The following is a 22,937-nucleotide window of genomic DNA, read 5'->3' on the forward strand; positions in this document are numbered from 1 at the left end:
GAGAATTTCAATGACAACGTAATAAAGAGGATAATAGCAGCAGCTACTATAGCCATATCTAAGATATTAAAATACCCCAAAACTAAAAACTCACTTCCATCGTGGAATGAGGAGTGTGAAATGTCATTTAAAAAATAAAGCTTATAAGAAAGCAAAAATTTACTATGAACAGTGAAGATCTAATGAAGTATAAAAGTAGTAAGGCAATACCACAAAGCATTGTAACAAAATCAAAGAAAGTTGGAGGAAGTATTGTGAAAGGTTAAATAAAGATATCAAAGCATCAGAAATATACCAGAAAATCAGAATGAAGGAAGGAATTCAGAATAAGAGAAGTTACATCTCAGGTTTTATTGGAACTGACAAAATAGTTAGAAGTTCTGATAATGAGAAAGCAGAAGTTTTAGAAGAAACTTTGAAGGGTGAATAATGATGAAAATCAAAGTGCAGTTTGCCTCCAGATTAAAATAATTCATTGAAGATCTATAATGTAGTTGGGGAAAACATGAAGCTACTATATTGAGTACAAGTTTTATAATATGCAGGCACTATAGAAAGCTATTGATATAAGCAAAACTATGTACCCAGGCAAAGATAAAATCTGCAATATAGCGACTGCGGGGAGAGAAAGTCTACAGTCAGTATCCCAGGCACTAAATGGTGGACATATCTGGAAGGCACAGGACTGGAGCAAGCATCTGTGGCTGACACAACACAAGGTCTAGGAATTATTTGTTGGACTTGTTTGTTGAACTCTGTAACCCCGAAAGGGGTGGGGGCTAAATGGTGACCTGGCCAGAGGGCCAAGTTACCAGAAGAAAGACTATCGCAGAGCAAGCAACGAGCAGGCACCCAATGCAGTGAGATTTATATTCCTCAACCTAGATGCAAGAAGACGCACTAGTGGTGAGTGGGCAAGCCTCCTACAATTGGGCTTAGTTTGTGGAAGGAGCTTGGAAGTGTAAAGGAGCTACATTTTCAACAGAATATGCACACAACTCATTTTGCCCTGGCACTGCATAATAAACAAAACTCTTGCACACAGGTAAAATTGTGTGACTTTCAAAGTTTGCAGTAATCACTCTGATGAAATTAGTTCACGTACTGCTGAAGTAAGCAATGAAGAACTTTCAAATATATGATACAGGATATACATATATATACACATTTCTGAAAACATTTTGGTGTTAATTGCAAAAGTGCTCCAGGGTGCAATAGTTCAAGCAGACAGTATTTACACAAAACTGCTGCATACTAATTCTATATTGCGATTTTCCAAAAAGATTAGTATAAATTTTAAATTGTATCATCTCTCAGAATTTGTCACATTCTTTATATGGCAGTTAGGTTGTGCAAACACGTCAGTAGATTTTTTTATAGTAACATTATCTAGTCAATTAAATATTTATGAAAATTCAACATTATTTTTTTCAAATTCTGGTGATGGAGTTAAAGCTTGAATATTTGGCACAGAAATGCAGGTGCCAAGCAAGCTATTTTTAGCAGACTAGTTCCTAACATGGTTTTCCAGCTGCTACGGCCACATGCAATCTACATTATGTGATTTCATGTTGCTTTTAAGATTAATGCTGTGCAATAAAATTAAAAGCCAAGAATATTTTACATCCCACTGCCTATTTATCAAATAATGAGAATTTGCAAACAGGGGCCGCTAATGGAGTTTTGAGAGGGAGTTTGGGAGGGGGGCGAGATACACTTGCCATTCTTTAAAACCTTTACACTAAACTATAATCAAAACTTTGTGATTTAAACAAAAACCCTTTCGTTAACCTAGGTAGCTGAAGGAGAGAATGCAGGCAGAAGCCCAGCAGCAGAGTGGGGGCTATCCTGTTTATTGCGCTCAGTGTAGCATGTATGATTACCTGTCCTGTGGGTGGGTGGCGTCTGTGTGCATTCAGTGCAAGGAGCTCCTGGCCCTCAGAGACAGCTTATGTAGGGTTACCATATTTTGAGTGTCCAAAAAGAGGACACTCCACGGGGCCCCGGCCCCGCCCCCAGCCCCGCCCACACCCACGCCCCAACTCCACCCCTTCCCCAAATCCCCGCCCCAACTCCGCCCCCTCCCCTGCTTCCCGCGAACATTTGATTCGCGGGAAGCCTGAAGCAGGCAGCAGGTAAGCTGGGGGGTGGGGGGAGGAGGCGCGGCCCAGTCTGGCCCCCTCTGGCGGCCGGCCCCGGCGTCTCCAGCCTGGCTCGGCTCGGGCCCTGGGGTGCCGGCCCCAGGCCAGCCCCCGGCCGAGCATCCCCAGGCCAGCACCGCTGGCCCCCGGCCCAGCACTGCCGGGCCCCGGCCCGGCCCCAGCCGGCGGCCCAGCGCGGCCCCGGCCCCCGGCCCGGCCCCCGGCCCGGGCCCCGGCCCAGCACTGCCGGCCCCGGCCCCCGGCCCAGCACTGCCGGCCCCGGCCCCCGGCCCAGCACTGCCGGCCTCCGGCCCCCGGCCCAGCACTGCCGGCCTCCGGCCCCCGGCCCAGCACTGCCGGCCCCCGGCCCAGCGCACCCCCGGCCCACGGCCTGGGCCCCGGCCCAGCACCGCCGGCCCCGGGCCAGCCCCCAGCCCAGCACCGCCGGGCCCGGCCCAGCCCAGCACCGCCGGGCCCGGCCCCGGGCCAGCCCCCGGCGGCGCCGGATTTTCCCGGACATGTTCGGCTTTTTGGGATTTCCCCCCGGACGGGGATTTGAGTCCCAAAAAGCCGGACATGTCCGGGAAAATCCGGACGTATGGTAACCCTACGCTTATGGGCTTTGGAGGCCAGGGTGGCGGAACTGGAGGAGCTAAGGGAGGCAGAGAGGTATGCTGATGAGGTTTTCTGGGACACTGTAAATTTGTCCCACCTCCGGTCAGACAGCCCCTGCGCTGTTAAGGAGGATGAAAGGCTCAGGGAAGGAAAGCAGTCAATGGGAGCAAAGGGAAACCTTCCCGTAGTTGGGCCCTCCTTCCAGATGATGTTGGGGTATCCTTTCACACTGAGGGTACCTCTCTGGGGGAGGGAACTCCAGTCATTAGGAAAAGGCAGGTATTGGTAATGGGAGATTCGATCATTAGAAACATAGATAGCTGGGCATTTAATTTCAGAAAGGGGAACTATGCAAAAATGAGGTTAGTTAAACAGAAATTAAAAGGTACAGTGACTAGAGTGAAATCCCTGCAAGCTGCCTGGACACTTTTCAAAGACACCATAATAGAGGCCCAACTTAAATGTATATCCCAAATTAAAAAACACAGTAAATGAACTAAAAAAGAGCCACTGTGGCTTAACAACCATGTAAAAGAAGCAGTGAGATAAAAAGGCATCTTTTTAAAAGTGGAAGTCAAATCCTAGTGAGGTAAATAGAAAGGAGCATAAACACTGCCAAATTAAGTGTAAAAATGTAATAAGAAAAGCCAAAAAGGAGTTTGAAGAACATCTAGCCAAAAACTCCAATGGTGGTGGTAAAATGTTTTTTAAGTACATCAGAAGCAGGAAGCCTGCTTGTAGCGCGGTGGTCACCCCGCTCCTGCCCGGAGGGGTTAAAAGCAGCCCTGGAGAGGGCTGTGGCTGGGGAAAGGCTGATTGGGGAAGCAGCCACAGCCGAGGCCATGCCCCAGTCAGGCCACAGCTGGCCCTATAAAAGGGCTGTGAGCCAGGAGCTCAAGAGGACACTCTCTCTCTAGCTTCTCTGAGAGAGAAGGACCTGGCTGCCTGGGAAGCTGAGGAGGGTACCTAGGGTGGAGCAGTGTTGGGGAAGGGCAGAGGGAGCTGGAGAGTTCCAGCTTAGCAGAGCCCCAGGCTGCAGGCCGAGTTAAGGGCCCACAAAGGGTACTGGGGCTGCAGAGGGGCAGCCCAGAGATAAGCAGAGGCAGCTGGTCCAACCCCCCTCGCCGATGATGAGTGGTTTACAGACTGCGGTCTGCCCCAGGGAGCAGGGGCTCAACGATGACTGGCAGTAGCCACTGAGGTGAGGTGGGGATAGGGGGTTGGGGGTTCCCCTGGGAGACCCAGAGTGAGGGGATACTACGGTGGGCAGAACCCCTGGGCAAAGGGTGCCGGGATCCGGGAGGGACACAGGGCCAGCGGCAGGCGAGACATCAGCCAGCCTGCAGAGGGCGCTCTGGGCTGGAAAGAGCTGATTCCCAGGACGAGCAGCAGGAAGCACCGCGCCAGTGAGTCGTTGCCCCGCCACACTGCTAAACAACCAGTGGGGCCCCTGGACGATCGAGATACAAAAGGAGCACTTAAAGACGATAAAGTCATTGCGGAGAAACTAAATTAATTCTTTGCTTCAGTCTTCACGGCTGAGGATGTTAGGGAGATTCCCAAACCTGAGCTGTCCTTTGTAGGTGACAAATCTGAGGAATTGTCACATATTGAAGTGTCACTAGAGGAGGTTTTGGAATTAATTGATAAACGTAACAGTAACAAGTCACCGGGACCAGATGGCATTCACCCAAGAGTTCTGAAGGAACTCAAATGTGAAATTGTGGAACTATTAACTATGGTTTGTAACCTGTCCTTTAAATCAGCTTCTGTACCCAATGACTGGAAGATAGCTAATGTAACGCCAATATTTAAAAAGGGCTCTAGAGGTGATCCCGGCAATTACAGACCGGTAAGTCTAACGTCAGTACCGGGCAAATTAGTTGAAACAATAGTAAAGAATAAAATTGTCAGACACGTAGAAAAACATAAATTGTTGCGCAAAAATCAACATGGTTTCTGTAAAGGGAAATCATGTCTTACTAATCTATTAGAGTTCTTTGAAGGGGTCAACAAATATATGGACACGGGGGATCCAGTGGACATAGTGTACTTAGATTTCCAGAAAGCCTTTGACAAGGTTCCTCACCAAAGGCTCTTACGTAAATTAAGTTGTCATGGGATAAGAGGGAAGATCCTTTCATGGATTGAGAACTGGTTAAAAGACAGGGAACAAAGGGTAGGAATAAATGGTAAATTTTCAGAATGGAGAGGGCTAACTAGTGGTGTTCCCCAAGGGTCAGTCCTAGGACCAATCCTATTCAACTTATTCATAAATGATCTGGAGAAAGGGGTAAAACAGTGAGGTGGCAAAGTTTGCAGATGATACTAAACTGCTCAAGATAGTTAAGACCAAAGCACACTGTGAAGAACTTCAAAAAGATCTCACAAAACTAAGTGACTGGGCAACAAAATGGCAAATGAAATTTCATGTGGATAAATGTAAAGTAATGCACATTGGAAAGAATAACCCCAACTATACATACAATACGATGGGGGGCTAATTTAGCTACAACTAATCAGGAAAGAGATCTTGGATTCATCATGAATAGTTCTCTGAAGACGTCCACGCAGTGTGCAGTGGCAGTCAAAAAAGCAAACAGGATGTTAGGAATCATTCAAAAAGGGATAGAGAATAAGATGGAGAATATCTTATTGCCCTTATATAAATCCATGGTACGCCCACATCTTGAATACTGTGTACAGATGTGGTCTCATCTCAAAAAAGATATACTGGCATTAGAAAAGGTTCGGAGAAGGGCAACTAAAATGATTAGGGGTTTGGAACTGGTCCCATATGGGCAGAGATTAAAGAGGCTAGGACTTTTCAACTTGGAAAAGAGGAGACTAAGGGGGGATATGATAGAGGTATATAAAATCATGAGTGGTGTGGAGAAAGCGAATAAGGAAAAGTTATTTACTTGTTCCCATAATATAAGAACTAGGGGCCATCAAATGAAATTAATGGGCAGCAGGTTTAAAACAAATAAAAGGAAGTTCTTTGTCACACAGCGCACGGTCAACCTATGGAACTCCTTGCCTGAGGAGGTTGTGAAGGCTAGGACTATAACAGGGTTTAAAAGAGAACTAGATAAATTCATGGAGGTTAAGTCCATTAATGGTTATTAGCCAGGATGGGTAAGGAATGGTGTCCCTAGCCTCTGTTTGTCAGGGGGTGGAGATGGATGGCAGGAGAGAGATCACTTGATCATTACCTGTTAGGTTCACTCCCTCTGGGGCACCTGGCATTGGCCACTGTCGGTAGACAAGATACTGGGCTGGATGGACCTTTGGTCTGACCCAGTATGGCCATTCTTATGTTCTTAAGTGTCTCTTTAAAAAGATTCAGTATCTCTAAAAATACAGGGAAATCAATTAGATTAAATACGCCACCCACAACCCTACCCCTAAAATGTAATATAGTTATGATTTCAAGTAATGTGGATCACAAAAATGTCAAAGTTGCATAACTGCATAAGAATACAAAATAGTGGATATACTGAAATGCAACTAGACTTCTCCCCCACACTTTTAACTGGCTCCCCCAAGGCAGGGGAGAATAAATGGTCAATCTTGAACTTTAACTTTCTAAAATAAGAAAAAATACAAATACTTTCATCTTGGACACACAAAGACGGTAGATCAATACAAGCAGAATCCCAAGGACCTTTTGATGTGAATTATGGGCCATTCGTAGGATGGGCAAGAGAGCGTGGGAAGACCATTGGCACGATGATAGGCTCCAATAGAGGGGGGAATCCCATCAATCACCTTGAAAAAGAATCTTGAGTGGGTCTGTTCTACAGTAAATTAGCCACTAGAGCTTGGAGCATACTCTATGAGCTGAAGTCACTACCATCAGGAAAAATGAATCTCCTTGTGTCAGATTGTGGCCCTCAGAGCATCCCAGTGCCAGAAGATAAAGGGTTCCCTGGTATCTAGCAGTGAGTTTCAGCTGACCTGACCAACGCAGTATATCCCAACTCATTGTTGTCATAATCTGTATTTATAAGCTGTAATGTAAGGTATCATATACAAACTAGTAACACAATGTTCCTGAACATCACGGAGTCGTGTACACATACAGGGTGTGTACAAAGAATTATGTGCTAGAATTATGTTCTTAAAATGTGTTCAGCTAGCAATGGGTAAGCTCAGTCTGCCCTAGACAAAGGAATGTGTATTTGTTTGTCTGATCAGCAGGGTTCTCAAGCAGAGACAATGAAGGTACATTTGCATACAAGATAAACAAAGCTATCAACGAACAAGTGGGAGGAGAAGGCAGCACGGTGTCTACACCCCAGCATAAAAGAGAGACTTTGTCTGGGCTTACTTTTCAAAGAATACATTTCAAAAGTTTACTGGACTACAAAAAGGAGGGGAGATAACCCCTATTTTATCCTTCACCTGAGGTGACAAAGAAACCAAACACTCTGAACTCTCTGAAGGGTCCAGGTTAAAAAACTGGTCAGCCATGCTGGAAGAAAGACTGGAAAGAAAAATGTCTTTGAACCAAAGACTAGTTTGTTGAATTTTAGTCTTAGATGTATATTTTTATTTTTGTTTCTTCGTAAACATTTCTATCCTTATTCTTTATACTTGTTTTCACTTACTTATGTCCTTTTGTTAATAAACTTGTTTTACTTTTAACATAAACCAACTTTGATTGAAGAGGAGGATTTGTCTCTTTAAAGGAGCAGCAGGCTTGGTAAGTTTTGTGAATGCTACAGTAAGAGGAGCTGAGCATTGCAGAGAAAGATATCTCTGGGGAACTCAGGAACTGGGGTTCACTGATTGTTACCTGCTAGGCAAGATTTGGACTGGCAGAGCATCTTGAAGAGTTTGCTGATAAGGCAGACATGCTGGTGTGTCCGCTTAGCAGCAAAGCTCCTACTTGCTGTGGCTAAGAGGGATAAAGTGGCTCACAGTTCTGGGAATCCCAGCTGACTGTCACACAGATGCATACAGATCTATGCAGCAGGGGTATTTATTTGAAACAATTGCTTGATTTCAGTTTCCTTACAAACTGGACTGAGTTTGGTGGTGTTCTTGTTCAGACTTGCTCAATTATAAGGTTTACTCTGATCAGAATGAAGCGCAATAGAATGTTGTGGTCCCACTGGATTCACCCATTCTCCCAGGTTTGGGTTTTTTAAGCCAGTGAAACCCTTTTCAGTCATTGTATGAAATTTCAAGACACCATTAATACCAAGAACACATATTTTTGGCATTTTAGGAACAACAAATTCCAATATATGCTTTATTTTTTTATTTATTGTGTGTATTACTTTTGCCCAAATGGTTTATATTAGTTGGCATGACTACATTACGTGAAAACACTTCTCATGATTTATGTTTATTGTAAATGCTGTGTTCTCTGTTGCCATATAATCCCGGAGAAAAAAGCTTCAATGGATCAGAAAGATCTGTGTTTGCATAAGTGCATTTATGGCTGGGAATATAGTACAGGTTTTCTATAGCTTCTGAACACTGCTTCTGGCTATCATTCTAGGCTGCTGATATAAGCCCTTTAGTCTTAATGTGTCTTAATATCAATGTTTTAATAGGATGCAGGTCACAGGGGGCTTTTTAATAAGAGGGTTCAAAAGTGTTAAGCCCTACATGAAGCTGACAAGGAGCTATACTTGAATGCTATGCTACAGACATACCACCTTGAGAGACATGGAAATAGCTTATTTAAAAGTATATCAGTTCCTATTTATCCAGTGCAAACTTGTATACTGACCCATATTAAAAAGTTTCTTACAACCTACATACTGAGCATGCACAACATCAAAACAACTAGCAAATGAATGAATAAGAGCACTGGATATTAAGAACATAACATATTACTGCAATGGATGCCTTAAAAACATGTATAATAATACTGTGTACAAGACTACAGGAATCAGTTACAACAAGAGCTTCTAAGACATTTTGTAACATTTCTATAACTTACAGCTTTTGAACTTCAGGCCATAATGTATTCTGCAACAAATGATCTTCTGTGGGAGGTTCTACAAGACATAGGCATACATTTTATTCAAATTTAGTATAGTGTTTTTCTTTACCAGTTTATCTCTCTGTCCCAAAGAGTAACACCCAAAAAACCTCATTCTAGTAATGAAAGCAACTACTAATTCACATAAAATACCCTTTTTATGTTGCATACCTGTAAGGATGAGGGGCTGAAAGTAAATCTGATGATACTGATTCGAAACACTATTAAACTTTTCTTCCTCATCAGCTGGTTGAGCTGCCATATCTCCTGTTCAAAATAAATATTTAATTCAGCCACAGAGAAAATACTTGACCTGAAAATTTGGTTACATATAAGTAAAGAGATCCTATTAGTTTTAGGACAGAAATTATTTAGATGAAGATGCGTCTATTTCAGTAATATCCTACTATGCAAATTAGGAACTAGTTATCTAATATAAGTTCAAGTATCTAATGTACATCTAGGGAAGTAGGGGGGAAAAGACTTTGTCAGACAAATATATAGTATGAAATGGAAAACTTCTTACTTGATTATTTTCTTTCTAGGACTGACCTCACCCTGGATTAGAGTCATTTGGTCTGTCTCTCTCTTACAGAGACTCTGAGGCAGTTCAGACTCATCCACAAACTCCAGGAGTTGGCCATGTGCTTCTCCCCGTGCACCAGAGGAGTATTTTCAAAGATGTGTGGAAACACTACAGCCAAGATTTTAAAAATGGGTGCCTAAAGTTAGCCCTGTAAATCTACATTTAGGCACCTAAACAAGGGGTTAACTTTCAAAGGTGCCAAACCTTGCACTTCCCATGAACTTAAATGTGAGCTGCTGGGTGCTCAGCACTTAAATACAGTAGGTGCCTAAAGTTAAAGTAAATTAGTAAATTAAAATTCAACTGTTAATCTGACCCTAAAGAGGCCACTGAAAAGATACCCAAAGAACTTATCAGGTGGGGCATACTCAGGGAGAGATCAGTCTCAGAAAGGATGCTATCAAGTAATAAATTTTCAATTCTGGATGATGACTTCTCCAGAGAAGATATCTGGCATACAGAAAGCACTAAGAAAAAATATATAAGCAGAGAGGAAAAATGAGGCAGAACAGAAGAGAAAGGTTCCCCCTTCCCCCAAATCACCACCTCTTATCTCTTTTCAGACAACCACTCTGGGACACCTTCATGGTGAAAGATGCTTCAGCAGAGTAATAAAAGTCAAGCCTATAGTGATTTACCAAACTGTTGATGGTGTTTATGCATGACTAGTTGGAATTCTTACAGAATTCATGTTATATCGGGTCGCGTTATATCAGGGTAGAGGTGTATTTGAACTGTTTTTAAAATCACATCAATCATATGCTCCACTCGCTTTCATTTGCTGAGGCTTTGGGGTATGGGGGGAAAAAGAGTTAATCTTGGTTAGGAATTATTTTGGTCTAAAAATTAAAAACAGTTACCTACCTTTTGTAACTGTTGTTCTTCGAGATGTGTTGCTCATGTCCATTCCAAGTAGGTGTGTGCACACCGCATGCACAATCGTCAGAAGGCTTTTCCCTAGCGGTACCCATTGGGTCGGTTGTGGAGCCACTTGGAGTGGAGCCTTCATGGCTGTGTATATAGGTCCATGCCGACCCGCCACCTCTTCAGTTCCTTCTTGACGGATACTCAGACAGAGAGGAGGTGGGTGGGTCTTGGAATGGACATAAGCAACACATCTTGAAGAACAACAGTTACAAAAGGTAGGTAACCATTTTTTCTTCTTCGAGTGATTGCTCATGTTGATTCCAAGTAGGTAACTCCCAAGCAGTCCTTTGGAGGAGGGGTCGGAGTTCACAGAGTTGCAGACTGAAGCACTGCTCTACCAAACGCGGCATTGTCTCTAGCCTGCTGTGTGATGGCGTAGTGCGATGTAAAGGTAGGAACAGATGACCAGATCGCCATCCTGCAGATGTCCTCAATGGAGACCTGCGCCAGGAGCACTGCAGATGAAGCTTGCGCTCTCGTGGAGTGCGCCGTCAATGCTGGGGCTGGTGTCTTTGCTAGGTTGTAGCATGTCCTGATAAAGGCCGTGATCCAAGAAGAGATTCATTGGGATGAGACCGTCAGCCCTTTCATTCTCTGAGCAATGGCGATGAAGAGTTGCGTCAACTTCCTAAATGGCTTTGTCCGCTCAATGTAAAAAGCCAGCACCCATCTGACTTCTAGGGAATGGAGCCTGCGTTCTCTGTCATTAGCATGCGGCTTTGTGAAGAACGTTGGTAAAAAGATATCCTGATTTGCATGAAATTGTGAAACAACCTTAGGGAGAAAAGCCGGGTGTGGCCGCAGTTGTACCTTGCCCTAATAAAACACTGTATAAGGGGGCTCAGACAATAAAGCTTTGAGCCACATTATCGCCACGAGAAATGCCACTTTCCAAGAGAGGTAAAGCAGAAAACAAGTTCTAGAGGTTTGAAAGGGGGCCCCATGAGCCTTGAGAGGACCAGGTTAAGGTCCCATTGGGGGACCAGTTGTCACACCTGGGGGTACAGTCTGTCTAGCCCTTTAAGGAAGCATCCAACCATGGGGTTAGCAAATACCTACTGCCCTGCTGCGCCCGGGTGGAAAACAGAAATAGCTGCCAGGTGCACCTTGATTGACGAGACTGCTAGCCCTTGCTGCTTTATGTAGTCCAGTACAAAGGGGATTGAGGACTGCAGCGGAAGGGTGCCATTCTGTGAGGACCAAACAGAGAACCTTTTCCACTTAGCTAGATAAGTGGCATGAGTGGAGGGTTTTCTACTGCCAAGGAGAACCTTCCAAACCGAATCAGAGCACTGGAGCGCTAATGGGTTTAACCATGGATTTTCCATGTGCTGAGGTGGAAAGACTCTAGGTTGGGGTGCTGAAGGAAGCCATGGTCTTGCGTGATGAGGAATCTGTTAATACAGCGTATGCCCCCCCGCCCCATTCGTTTTGGCCAGGCCGCTTCGCAACCCCGCAGCGGACCCGAAGCCAGGAAAGAGGCCCAATAGACTGCACGACCTTATTAGGGCATAGTGCTTATCACAGGAAACTTATGAGGGACGTGTCCCTAGTGTTACCACACAAAAAGCCATTTCTGCAGTTTCCGTATTGTACTGTTCTTCCTAATAAGGGGAAGACAGTTGGTAAAAAACCAATCAACGCGTGCCACATTCACTTCCAAAAACTATATGCTTAGTCGCCCCTGTATAGCAATTAGAGGTGTCCCGAAAACGAAGCTACGTCACGGCCAGTCCAGGTCTGATCAACTTGGGCTTGACCCTCCCGCTCCTGAATCCAGCCTGAGCGTGTGTCGTATAGCCGGCTCGAACTCATTATGTATATGCTCTCCCATCTGACTGTTATCTGCATGGCTGTAAGTAATTAGTTAACTATCATTGCTTTGTTTGTGGTTACTTTGCTTGTTACCCCATACTGTGGTTAGACTGAAAAAGGCCTCAATTGTTAATGTGTTTCCTTTCCCTTATCTTGTAAGTGCTTTTTAAAGTTAGTTACATAATAATTGCAAGTGTTACAAATTTAGTTACATAGTAATTATAGTTGCTTAAAATCTGTTACATAGTATAGTATAGCAAGTTAATAAGAATTCATAACATTAACATTATATTATAATTATCATCATATAATAAAATTGAGTTGTATCCATTTCTCCTCGTCCTGCGTCATTCAACTCAGTCCTTCACCGAGAACCCCTAAAGAACCACAAGCCCCTTTTGGGCCGAACATGGCGTCACGAACAGGATTCTCAGATTTGGAGGACGGTGGGTGTCCCTGGAGGCTTAGGTCTAGAGGGGATGATGAAACGGAACAGTTTCATCACCTACAGTTTCATCTGTTTACAAGTAAATCCCAACCCGAAAATCTTGAATGGGTTTGTTCCATAGGTACAGGGAGGGACTGCAAGAGTTACACAGTGCCCCTCATGTTGCGAGATGTGGGCTGTCTTTTAACAGTTCACCCAGCTTTTAGAGCAGCCCCATCAGATAGGTCCCTTCAACCCCAGTGTACTCAGGCTGGGGATCCAACTGATGGGTCGGACCCGGAACAACTATGGAAAAATTGTTGTCGAATTGTAAAGGGGTCAGGGGGTTCTGTTTCGAAACTGGAGCCAATACCCCATGTGCCCATATCCAGCCCTGGACACAACCTCTTGTGTCAACTCACGGAGGGGCTGGAAGAAATTAAGAAGGCCAAAAAACTATGCCCTGACACTTATAAGTCTGAGGACGTCTCCTCGGTACTTTGTAAATTTCTGGGTAAAGCCCTGGACCTTTGCTCCGTTCTACACGGGGGCACTATGTTTGCGGCCAGGCAAGCAGTCACGGGGCAAAGAATGCTGAATCGCATCCCGTATTAACAACTCCGCCTCCGTATGAGGAACCAAAACGGCCTCAGCAACCTGGTGTTTTACCGCCCTGGGTTTATTCCGATCTGCCTTCGCAGCCATCGGCCCCTCCCGATTCAGTAATTAACCCTCCAGGTAATAATCCAGTCTTGGAGGCGTTTCCGGTCGCTGTCACCAAGACCAAGGTCGACCAACAAGGGGCTACCACTCACGTCACCGAATATCGATTTCACACGAAGGCCGAAATGAAGGATTTTATAAAAGATACGCAAAGGCGTGAGGGGGAACCACCCCTAGTTTGGTTAGGGCACCTAGCTATGGAGCATGGACAGGAGCTCGTAGACCGGGATGAAGGTGTATTGCTTGCCCGATCACCTAGCTGGGCAAGAGGGTTTCCCGGTTATAGGTTACTAGATAACACAGTTTGGGCAGTTACGGTCACTGCCGCGGCCTTATTGGCAATGGAGGGATCGTTTAAGGGCATGTATATACCACCAGGATCCATTCTTACTTCCCAAGACCTTATGTTTGGCATAGCTGGTGCCTCCATAGCTTTATGGACTCCCCAGCGCCACCCGCTCACGTTAACCCAGGCACAACAACTAATGCCCACCCCCCTCCGTTATTTAACCGACCCCTCACGAATTCCAGTAGATGAAAATGCTATTGATATGGCCTTAGAGGGATTATCCAAAGCGGATGCGGGGGCTATGATGTGGATTCATACGGTCGCTGGTCAGCCAATATCAGCTCTGTATGAAACCATAAGCAAGATAAAGATCCCTCCCGAAACCCAAGCTCTCCCGGTAAGCCCAGCTCTTCATACCCGCACAACTTTAGAAGGCCCCGGAGTGCGTTGTAAATACCCAGAGCGCACTCGAGCTGAAAGGGCCCGATTTGGGTTTTTGCTCGGACACGGGCTCTCAAAAGAGGCCCTGCGTAAAATGACCGATACTCAGCAGCTAGAGTTAGCCGTGAAATTGGGATGGGAAGATTGGGACCACTCACCAGAGAAGCCAAAAAACGACTAGGGGCCGAATGCCATCCGACCCAAACTCGTACCCTTGTGGATGAGCACCTCCATGCAACCCTCCTAATTGAGAGTCGCATTCCTATAGAGTTTCTTTTAGACACGGGGGCACAAATTAGCATTATTACCGAAGACGTCCCGCATGTTCCCACTGGATCCTATATGTTCGTACAAGGGCTTCACGCTGTCCAACAAAAACCCGTGGTCCTTGTTAGAGTCACCCGCGGCCCCTATTTAGTCAAACTCAAAGCCCTGCTGGGCTCAAAAAACCTGTTAAGCGTCTCGGATATTAAAAGACTCAATCTAAAACGACACGTTGTCAAGGCCCTTCCAGTTGAAACGTCCCCACAGGCGACCCCTTATGTCCCCATTGTAAAAGATCCCAGGCTGTGGAAATACTGCCCCATCCCCACTCCCTCGGCCGGGCAGGAACCAATCCGGCCCTCATTAGTCAACTCTTAACGGAGGGTAAACTCGAACGAGTTAGTTCATCTCGGTACTTATCACCCGGATGGGGAATCCCCAAGCCTGGCAACCCAACTAAATATCATCTTGTAATTGACTATCGCCATGCTATTAGCTGTGTTGAACATTTATGTTTTTCTAGTCCTTGGACAATCCCGGACATAGAACAACAACTAAGTAACGTAAATAACCAATGGACATGTACCCTTGATTTGCAAGATACGTTTTACCAAGTTCCTTTAGATGATTAATCGGGTATTTTAAATTTCAGGTTTGCAGGAGCCCAGTACCGGTGGAAGGTCTGCCCCCAAGGGTTTTGTAACTCCCCAGCGCTAGCATCCACCAAGCTTAGTATAACTCTAGATCAGGTGCACCCAGAAGACGGTGTGGTTATTCTCTCCTATGTGGACGATGTAGCCATTTGTGGCCAAACTAAAACCGCGGTAGAGAAAACCACAACTGCAGTACTGCACGCCCTCAATCGTGATGGCTGGAAAATTAATAGAACGAAAAGCCATCTAACCCCTAGTCAAAATTTTTCCTTTCTGGGAATTGCAGTATCCGGGGGAGCCCTTTCTCACACCTCTTCCGAAATTCTTGGCCCCTGGCTAGAGCAGCCTCCACAGACAAAACGCCAGATCCAGCAGCTACTCGGACTGTTAAATTATCATCACCGATATTTGCCGAGTCACTTAATCCCTTCACTAGAAGCAATCCAATCCACAGTCACCTCTAAGCGTGGCAGGAATCCCTGGACCATAGAGGCACAGGAAGCTCTCAAGTCCCTAGCGGTCTGATATCATTCCAACCCATCACTAGCCCGTGTAGACCTTAGTGCTCCTGTAAACATCTCATTATTTGTTACAGCTCACCATGTAGGGTATACCGTGTCCCAATATGGTGCCCCGGTATGTAATTGGGCCCACCGTCTAACTGGCCCCCAGTATAATTATGGTCCGGTCGGAAAAATGTTGTTGGCCACAGTAGCGGCTCACCAGTGGTCCCACATAGGCGTAGCCGGGACCCTTACTGGACTGGGGGTCCACTTAATCCCTTGGCTAACAGCAACCCCCGCCCCCGAGTTCCAGGGAACAACTAGTACATGGCAGTCGTTGGTGTACCAAGTCGAGACGTCTTGGTGGGGGTGGGCACTGTCCTCTAGCGCGCACCCCCTCTTTCCCCTTTCTGAGCCACCACTGTGTGTAGAAACCAGATATGACCCCTGGGTTGTGTCTGATGGAGGGACCTCCCCGACTCCCCGCGCAGGAGTCCTATGTGGGCTTTGTAACTAATTTAACGTAAAAGAATTAGATTCCTCCACCACAGCCCAGGAAGCGGAAGTATGGGGGGTCTTGCTCGCCACCCAGCATGTCTCTACTGCCCATCCTAAGCGACAACAGGTAGTACTGGGAGTAGATTCTCAGTTTTGCCTCAGCATATTAGTGGGACAGGCCAAACCCACGGCTTTCGAGTCGCTCTGGTCTCAAGTTTTTACTATCATCCAGGGCAGCAAACGTCCATGGTTTGTCACTCACTGTCCCTCTCACCGTCCAGATTCTAATCCCCTTCATACAGCCCTCGATCAGCGCTTGCATGAACCACTGCCCATGGTCCAAGCCCTGACTAACCGTCCCACTGGGCACGTCGATGCAGACCCATTTTTAAAATGGATGCATGATGAGCGGGGTCATCTTCCACCCCGAGCTCTTTACTCCTTACTAACCGAAGATGGGCATCACTCGTCTGATGTAACCCATAGTCAGTGCGAGCAAGCTTCCCAAGCTTGCCTTCGTTGCGTGCAAATAAAAAATATGAACCACCCCCGATGTGAGCGGTCGGCTTTCGCAGCCGAGCATTTCAGGCCGAGAGACACCTGGCAAATAGATCTTATTGGTCCCTTGCCGGGTGCTCGTCGTCACCCCAAGGGATTAGTTGTTGTAGATCTAGGATCCCGACAAACGTTTTGTGTTCCTCTTACTAAGTCCTCTGCTCCATCGGTAATAGCCGCTTTAAGACAGGTAGCCGATGCTTGGGGCTTGCCCACAGAGGTACAAGCAGATGGAGGTCCCCCGTTCCACAGCAAGGCTTTGGAACAACTCATTCTGAGATGGGGGGCACGTCTCCACATCCACACCAAGTATCACCCTCAAAGTAATGGGGTTGTGGAGCGAAAAATCACCGTTCTTAAAACCATGCTGCGCACTTGTAACCCGAATCCGGATTTTAAAGGATAGACTAATTATTTGTCTCAGGTTATAATCGCTCTAAACAAAAGCTATTCCCGATGGCCGGACATTAATCCTAGACCCCAAGACCCTGGGACCCCTGTGTTTCAAACGGGTCAACTGGTCTGGGTTACCGAGCCCACTGCGGATGGCTCCCGCAGCCCAATACCGGGAGCCATTCTTAAGTCAGGAAAGTATCCCAACACTTATTTAGTTGATGTTTATGGTTCCAAATCTGTGCTTACTCACCATAATTGGCTCAGCAGGCGCGCTCCCAGCTAAAAAAAAAAAAAACTAGTACTGGTATTAACCCACCCCAAAGGGTCTTTTGTCGTTATCTTGTCATTTTAGGCGTCCCTTGCCCTCGGGCAGCTCGGTCAATCATCCGACTTTGAAGCCTGGTTCACCGACTATTGGCTCCAGGAGCAAGCCGACGCCGATCTTCCCCCACATTGTCTCGTCTGCTCCCTGCCGGTCACCGATGTCAACTCACCGTTCTTGTTCATCCCAGAATTTTATAACATCTCTGCTGTAAAGGACATGTTTATGTCTCCCGATCTAACTTGTTCGCACCTCTATGCTGATCTTGGAAACCAAAACTGGTGGGACCAGTGTTCAACAGACTTTCCGGAACTGTTCGGGGGCCTTAATGCCTCTTATTGAGGGCCTATGTTTAAAAGTGTATCTGTGGTGGTAAATGCTTCTGTTCCCATAGATGTTTGTTATGTGTTTCACGCACCCGATCATTCCCCAAGTTTAGGTCCACCGGTGTTCGTAGGAAATCAAACCAGCTGTCGTATACATGTCATCCCTAATAATTGTACCGGGTGGTGTAATTATACAAATAGTCACATCATCACACAGCCCCCTTATAGTGAAACATCACACCACCGAGGTTGGTATGTTACCTGGTTCGCCTTTATGACTATGAGTTGGCAACAATTTGGACCCGAAGTATATTTCTCCTCAGACACCCCCCTTTCACAGTTACGCCCAGGGCATTTTTGGATTTGTGGGGACCGTGCACATTCCAGTCTCCCTCTCAATCCACACGGAGGCTGCACAATAGGCCGCCTTAGGTTGCATGGAGGGGGAATATATTACACCCAAAGACCACACTTCTATAATCACCTCCAACGCCGGTCCTTTTGGGAAAACGTAAAATCAGCCAGCGCAAACCTAGGGTCAGCTATTCTTACCTTTAACCCTATCGGTAACATGCTGTTAAGACCAAGTTATGTTTCAGTCCCTGGCCCTTGAATCACTGGCTAATCGCACCGCTGAGGGATTTAAGCTTCTAGCTACTCAGTCTGATGAAGTAACCACCTATATTTCACAAAACCGCTTAATGATTAATTATTTACTGCAAACTAATGATTTTTGTGCTAAATTTGACGAAGTGTATCCCATGCTTAAGGGAAAATGTTGTGTACATGTAAATTCTATTTCACTTAATCTAAGCTCAGTGGCAAAAAAAAATTTAGAATCCTTAAGTGTTGTCATTCGGGAAAATCGGGAAAGATATGCCTTTTGGTCATTCCTAAACTGGTTGGGACTAGGAGCGTACAAGAATCAAATCATGTCCTTTTTTATCTCCTTGGTGGTGGGCTGCGTTATGCTGTGCCTTGGGTGTGCATGTCTTAAAGCCCTGGTTCACAGGACGGTAACGTCGGCCTTCATGGCCTCAGCCCCTGAGACGGAGCCCCTCGTAGGGGGTGGACCTGACTCCGAGGCAGAGGTTTAGGCAGCGACCTGGCCACGGGGGCATGTTAATACAGCGTATACCACCCCTCTCCCCATTCATTTTGGCCAGGCCGCTTCGCAACTCCGCAGCGGACCCGAAGCCAGGAAAGAGGCCCAATAGACTGCACGACCTTATTAGGGCATAGTGCTTATCACAGGAAACTTATAAGGGACATGTCCCTAGTGTTACCACACAAAAAGCCATTTCTGCAGTTTCCGTATTGTACTGTTCTTCCTAATAAGGGGAAGACAGTGGGGCACTAAAAAACCAATCAACGCATGCCACATTCACTTCCAAAAACTATATACTTAGTCGCCCCTGTATAGCAATTAGAGGTGTCCCGAAAACGAAGCTACGTCACGGCCAGTCCAGGTCTGATCAACTTGGGCTTGACCCTCCCGCTCCCGAATCCAGCCTGAGCGTGTGTCGTATAGCCGGCTCGAACTCATTATGTATATGCTCTCCCATCTGACTGTTATCTGCATGGTTGTAAGTAATTAGTTAACTATCATTGCTTTGTTTGTGGTTACTTTGCTTGTTACCCCATACTGTGGTTAGACTGAAAAAGGCCTCAATTGTTAATGTGTTTCCTTTCCCTTATCTTGTAAGTGCTTTTTAAAGTTAGTTACATAATAATTGCAAGTGTTACAAATTTAGTTACATAGTAATTATAGTTGCTTAAAATCTGTTACATAGTATAGTATAGCAAGTTAATAAGAATTCATAACATTAACATTATATTATAATTATCATCATATAATAAAATTGAGTTGTATCCATTTCTCCTCGTCCTGGGTCATTCAACTCAGTCCTTCACCGAGAACCCCTAAAGAACCACAAGCCCCTTTTGGGCCAAACAGAATCATGGGCAAGGTCATCGGCATGTTCACCGAGAGGTTCAACAGCATGGAGAACCAGTGTTGGCGGGGCCATGCCGGCGCTATGAGAATCAGCGAAGCCTTGTCCTCCCGGACCTTGAGGAGGACCTTGTGGATGAGAGGGAACGGCGGGAATGCATACAACAGGCGCCTCATCCACGAGAGGAGAAAAGCGTGCACCATCGAGCTGGGGCTGTGAATTGGTCGTAGTCACTTGAGACTCCCCACTCCCTCCACCATTATAACAATTATTTACTGCAATAATGAACTAGCTGGTCATAGGGGGAGATTAGTGACTGCAGAAGATAAACATTCATAGGAGCTGTATTAGGACTACGGAACTCACTTGCCAGGTGATATAAGAATGGCCACTAATCCCACCATATTAGAGCTAAATGCAAACCCCATCTCTTTGCCCAAGCATTCCCATATCAGCACCTTCATTCTCATACATCAGTATTAAAAATTCCTAAGCCTGTCTCTGATGGCAGGGAAAGGAGAGATTATTGTTGTCACTTTTACCTTCGGGAGGGCATTCAAATAGGGTGGGCACCAATAAAGAAGCCTACATAGGTAAATGCTCAGCATCTAACAACAGTTCCAGGTGATCTTAAATGTTAATCAGTTGTATGGTAGCAGACTTAGTCAAGTCATCAAATATACACTTTTAAGACAAGTAATGATGTAAATTTACAAACAACTCTGGAGTGCCTTCACCACTATTTCACAATAGTCTTACCCTGAAAGACAGCTTTATTGGACAAACCCAAAGCAGGCACAGTCGCACCTTCTGGAAGGTCAACAGCTTCCTGGGTAAAAAAAAGTAAACATATTTTCATGCAGAAGTTAGTATACTTTATGGGTACTTTAAAATCAAGGGCCAGATGTCACTAGAGGGCAATAAAGATGTGTCACATTGAAGAAGAAGCCTCTGAATCATCCAGAATTCCTCAGGGAAGTGTATGCTTGAGCAGCTGCACTGCCAGACTTTGAAAGCCATGCCATGCTTCAGCCCCTCCTCTGAAACTACATATGGTGAACTTTGCTCAATTTTCTAGATTTGATGTGAAGCATGCATCTGTAATCATTTTAGTACAGGTATTCTGAGGTAACTGCACTTATTTAAAATATATATAGATTGCTTTTATAAAGTGAATACTTAACTCAAACAATACAGTTTCCAGGAAAACAAGACCTGGGAACTGGGTGTTTTGAGGTCTGGGTACAAGGAAGGATTTTTCTGGGGGGAAAGGAGGTGAGAGTATATACCTGGGATTTTCAAGAAGACTTCGGGTGCCAAAGGGGCAGCTTTGCTTTGGGCACATGGCAGGATAGGGAGAGAAAAGGTCCTGTTAGCTGACTGGCAGTTTGCATCAGCTATATGTCAAAGGAAGGGAAGCCCTGGGAGAAAGCCAAAGCTAGGAGCGGGAAGTCAGGTTGGAGCACTTTTCGGGGGGTGGGAGGGCAGGGACATGAGAGATCAGTACCTGCTGGTGCGTATATTCATACTCAGCACCTCTGTGCAAATTCACTGAGACAAAAGTATTTTCCAGGATTGGGTTAACAGATTTGGTGGAAACACCTTACCTGATAAACAATATTTAATTATATCATAAAGCCACATCAGAAACCCGGAATACAAATAACAGTCTCTAAGGCCTTGTTTAAAGTGGACACTTATTTTGGTATAAAAGTGCCTTATGTCACGAGGATGGGGTTTAAGCTAAATCAAAAAAGCCAGTTTTATACCAGAATAAGTGTGTCCAAATGGGGTTATTCTGATAAAACTGTATCATAGATGTATTGAACATAGTTACAATCTAACTGGTAAAACTTTCCTGTGCAGACAAGGCCTGTAAAGAGTTCTGGAATACTGTAGGTCACAGAGTACAAAGGGAGAACTGTGTGGAAAATCAAACAGAGCATGTGTCTGCATCATACAGTACAATATGTTATTTTGTATAGCTTCATTAACACAATGATCACAAATGCTTTTTCACGTTAAAGACAAATAGTGAGAAATAATATGAGTAGCCATGGGAGAAGATTTTTTTTCAGCTGATATTTAATACATGGAAACTCTAAAATGTTTGGACACAAGAAGATTGTTCCAGCTGGTAGTAGCTGCAGCAGAGAGAGTTCATGAGCCTGTAGTGCAGAGAATATGTTATGGAACGGAAAAGGAGCCAGTGCTAGATGAGCAGACAGAGAGCAGGAAGGATTGAACCTGAGAGACAAGGCCTATTAAGATTAAGCAAGTTAGTAAGAGAAGAGAATGGATTTGATTTGGATCACAGGGAAGTCAGTGAAGCTATTTTAGGATGGAGACGCTGTGGTCATGTCTCTTTCTGTGGATAAGGAAGCAAAGCTGTAGCCTGGAAAACTGGGACATAAAGACCTCACAAGACAGTTTAAAGACTAGACAAGGCAAGGTAAGAGGAAAGAGACATTGATGAGTATGTATACAACATTTATATACAATATCTAATGCAATAGCTTCTGGGAGCCTTGGATTGTTTCAAAACACACCATTAAAGAACAAATAATACCACACAACAACAACTACATCTACATAATGCTATTATGCCCTTACATTCTTGAGAACCTATTCACAAGATTTGTTTTTAATTGTTTATTAAGAGTAGCTTACACGTGCTGACCTTTACTAAATATCCATACACTTTAGAACCCTCAGCAACCTTCCTTCTATCCAGCCAATTTGATAAAACGATAGAGAAGGTACATGTGATCTAAGTACACACACACCTGCCTGAATAGACTGGAAAGGGAGAAATATCTAAGGGCTGTGGTTTCAGGATTTTTTAAAATAATTTTGACATTTAATAAATTTTAATCTCAATAGTTATGCTGTAGTGATGATTCTCTCTCTCTCTCTCCCAAAGGTGCCATTTTATCAAACGCTTGTTTGTTTGTTTCAATACTTACACTGGAACATAGTTTCTCCATTGAAATACCACTGATGTTACTGAAGTTTTCCACAAAATTCTTGGGGGCAGTAAAGACTCGAAGCACCTTTTCATCTGCTCCAGAAACAAACTGAAATCGGCCAGTCATTGCTAGACAATGCATGTCATATCCATGTACTTGAGGCCTTGCAATTTCATGCCAAGTTACCTAAGTAAAAAGTAACCACAGTAGTCAAATTATCAGTTGTCTAAATTCAACAACAGATAACTTACATTACCATCTTCAAATTAAGCTACTTCAAAAACTGCTTTAAGGTTAAGTTAATCTTCTGCTGATATGCTTAAAAAAACCCCAAAAAACACTATCAGCTCACCATGCAAGGGCTAAAACACTTAAGATTACCACTCTTCAGCTGAACAACTCTCCCAACAACTAACCCAGACCATTAGGGTCCCAATCCTGCAAAAACTCATGCACAAGCTTAACTTCACTATTGTGAGTATGACTACTCATGGTAATAAAGTTGCAGGGTCAGGCCTAGGTTAGTTAGGA

The 22,937-nt window shown here is 44.9% G+C and overlaps 1 protein-coding gene across 1 annotated transcript in view; it reads right to left on the reverse strand.

Annotated features, from left to right (window-relative positions):
- The window catches only part of ELP2 (elongator acetyltransferase complex subunit 2), a 114,460-nt gene that overhangs the window by 25,993 nt on the left and 65,530 nt on the right, over positions 1–22,937 (reverse strand). Inside the window, exons 10-13 of the mRNA XM_065398578.1 lie at positions 22,404–22,592; positions 20,197–20,266; positions 8,929–9,024; positions 8,716–8,773 (exon numbers count right to left, since the gene is read on the reverse strand). Of these exons, the coding sequence (XP_065254650.1) occupies positions 8,716–8,773; positions 8,929–9,024; positions 20,197–20,266; positions 22,404–22,592 (413 nt within the window). The remainder of the gene's footprint in view (positions 1–8,715; positions 8,774–8,928; positions 9,025–20,196; positions 20,267–22,403; positions 22,593–22,937) is intronic.

Source organism: Emys orbicularis, chromosome 2, assembly GCF_028017835.1.
Source record: "Emys orbicularis isolate rEmyOrb1 chromosome 2, rEmyOrb1.hap1, whole genome shotgun sequence".
NCBI classification, from domain to species: Eukaryota; Metazoa; Chordata; order Testudines; family Emydidae; genus Emys; species Emys orbicularis.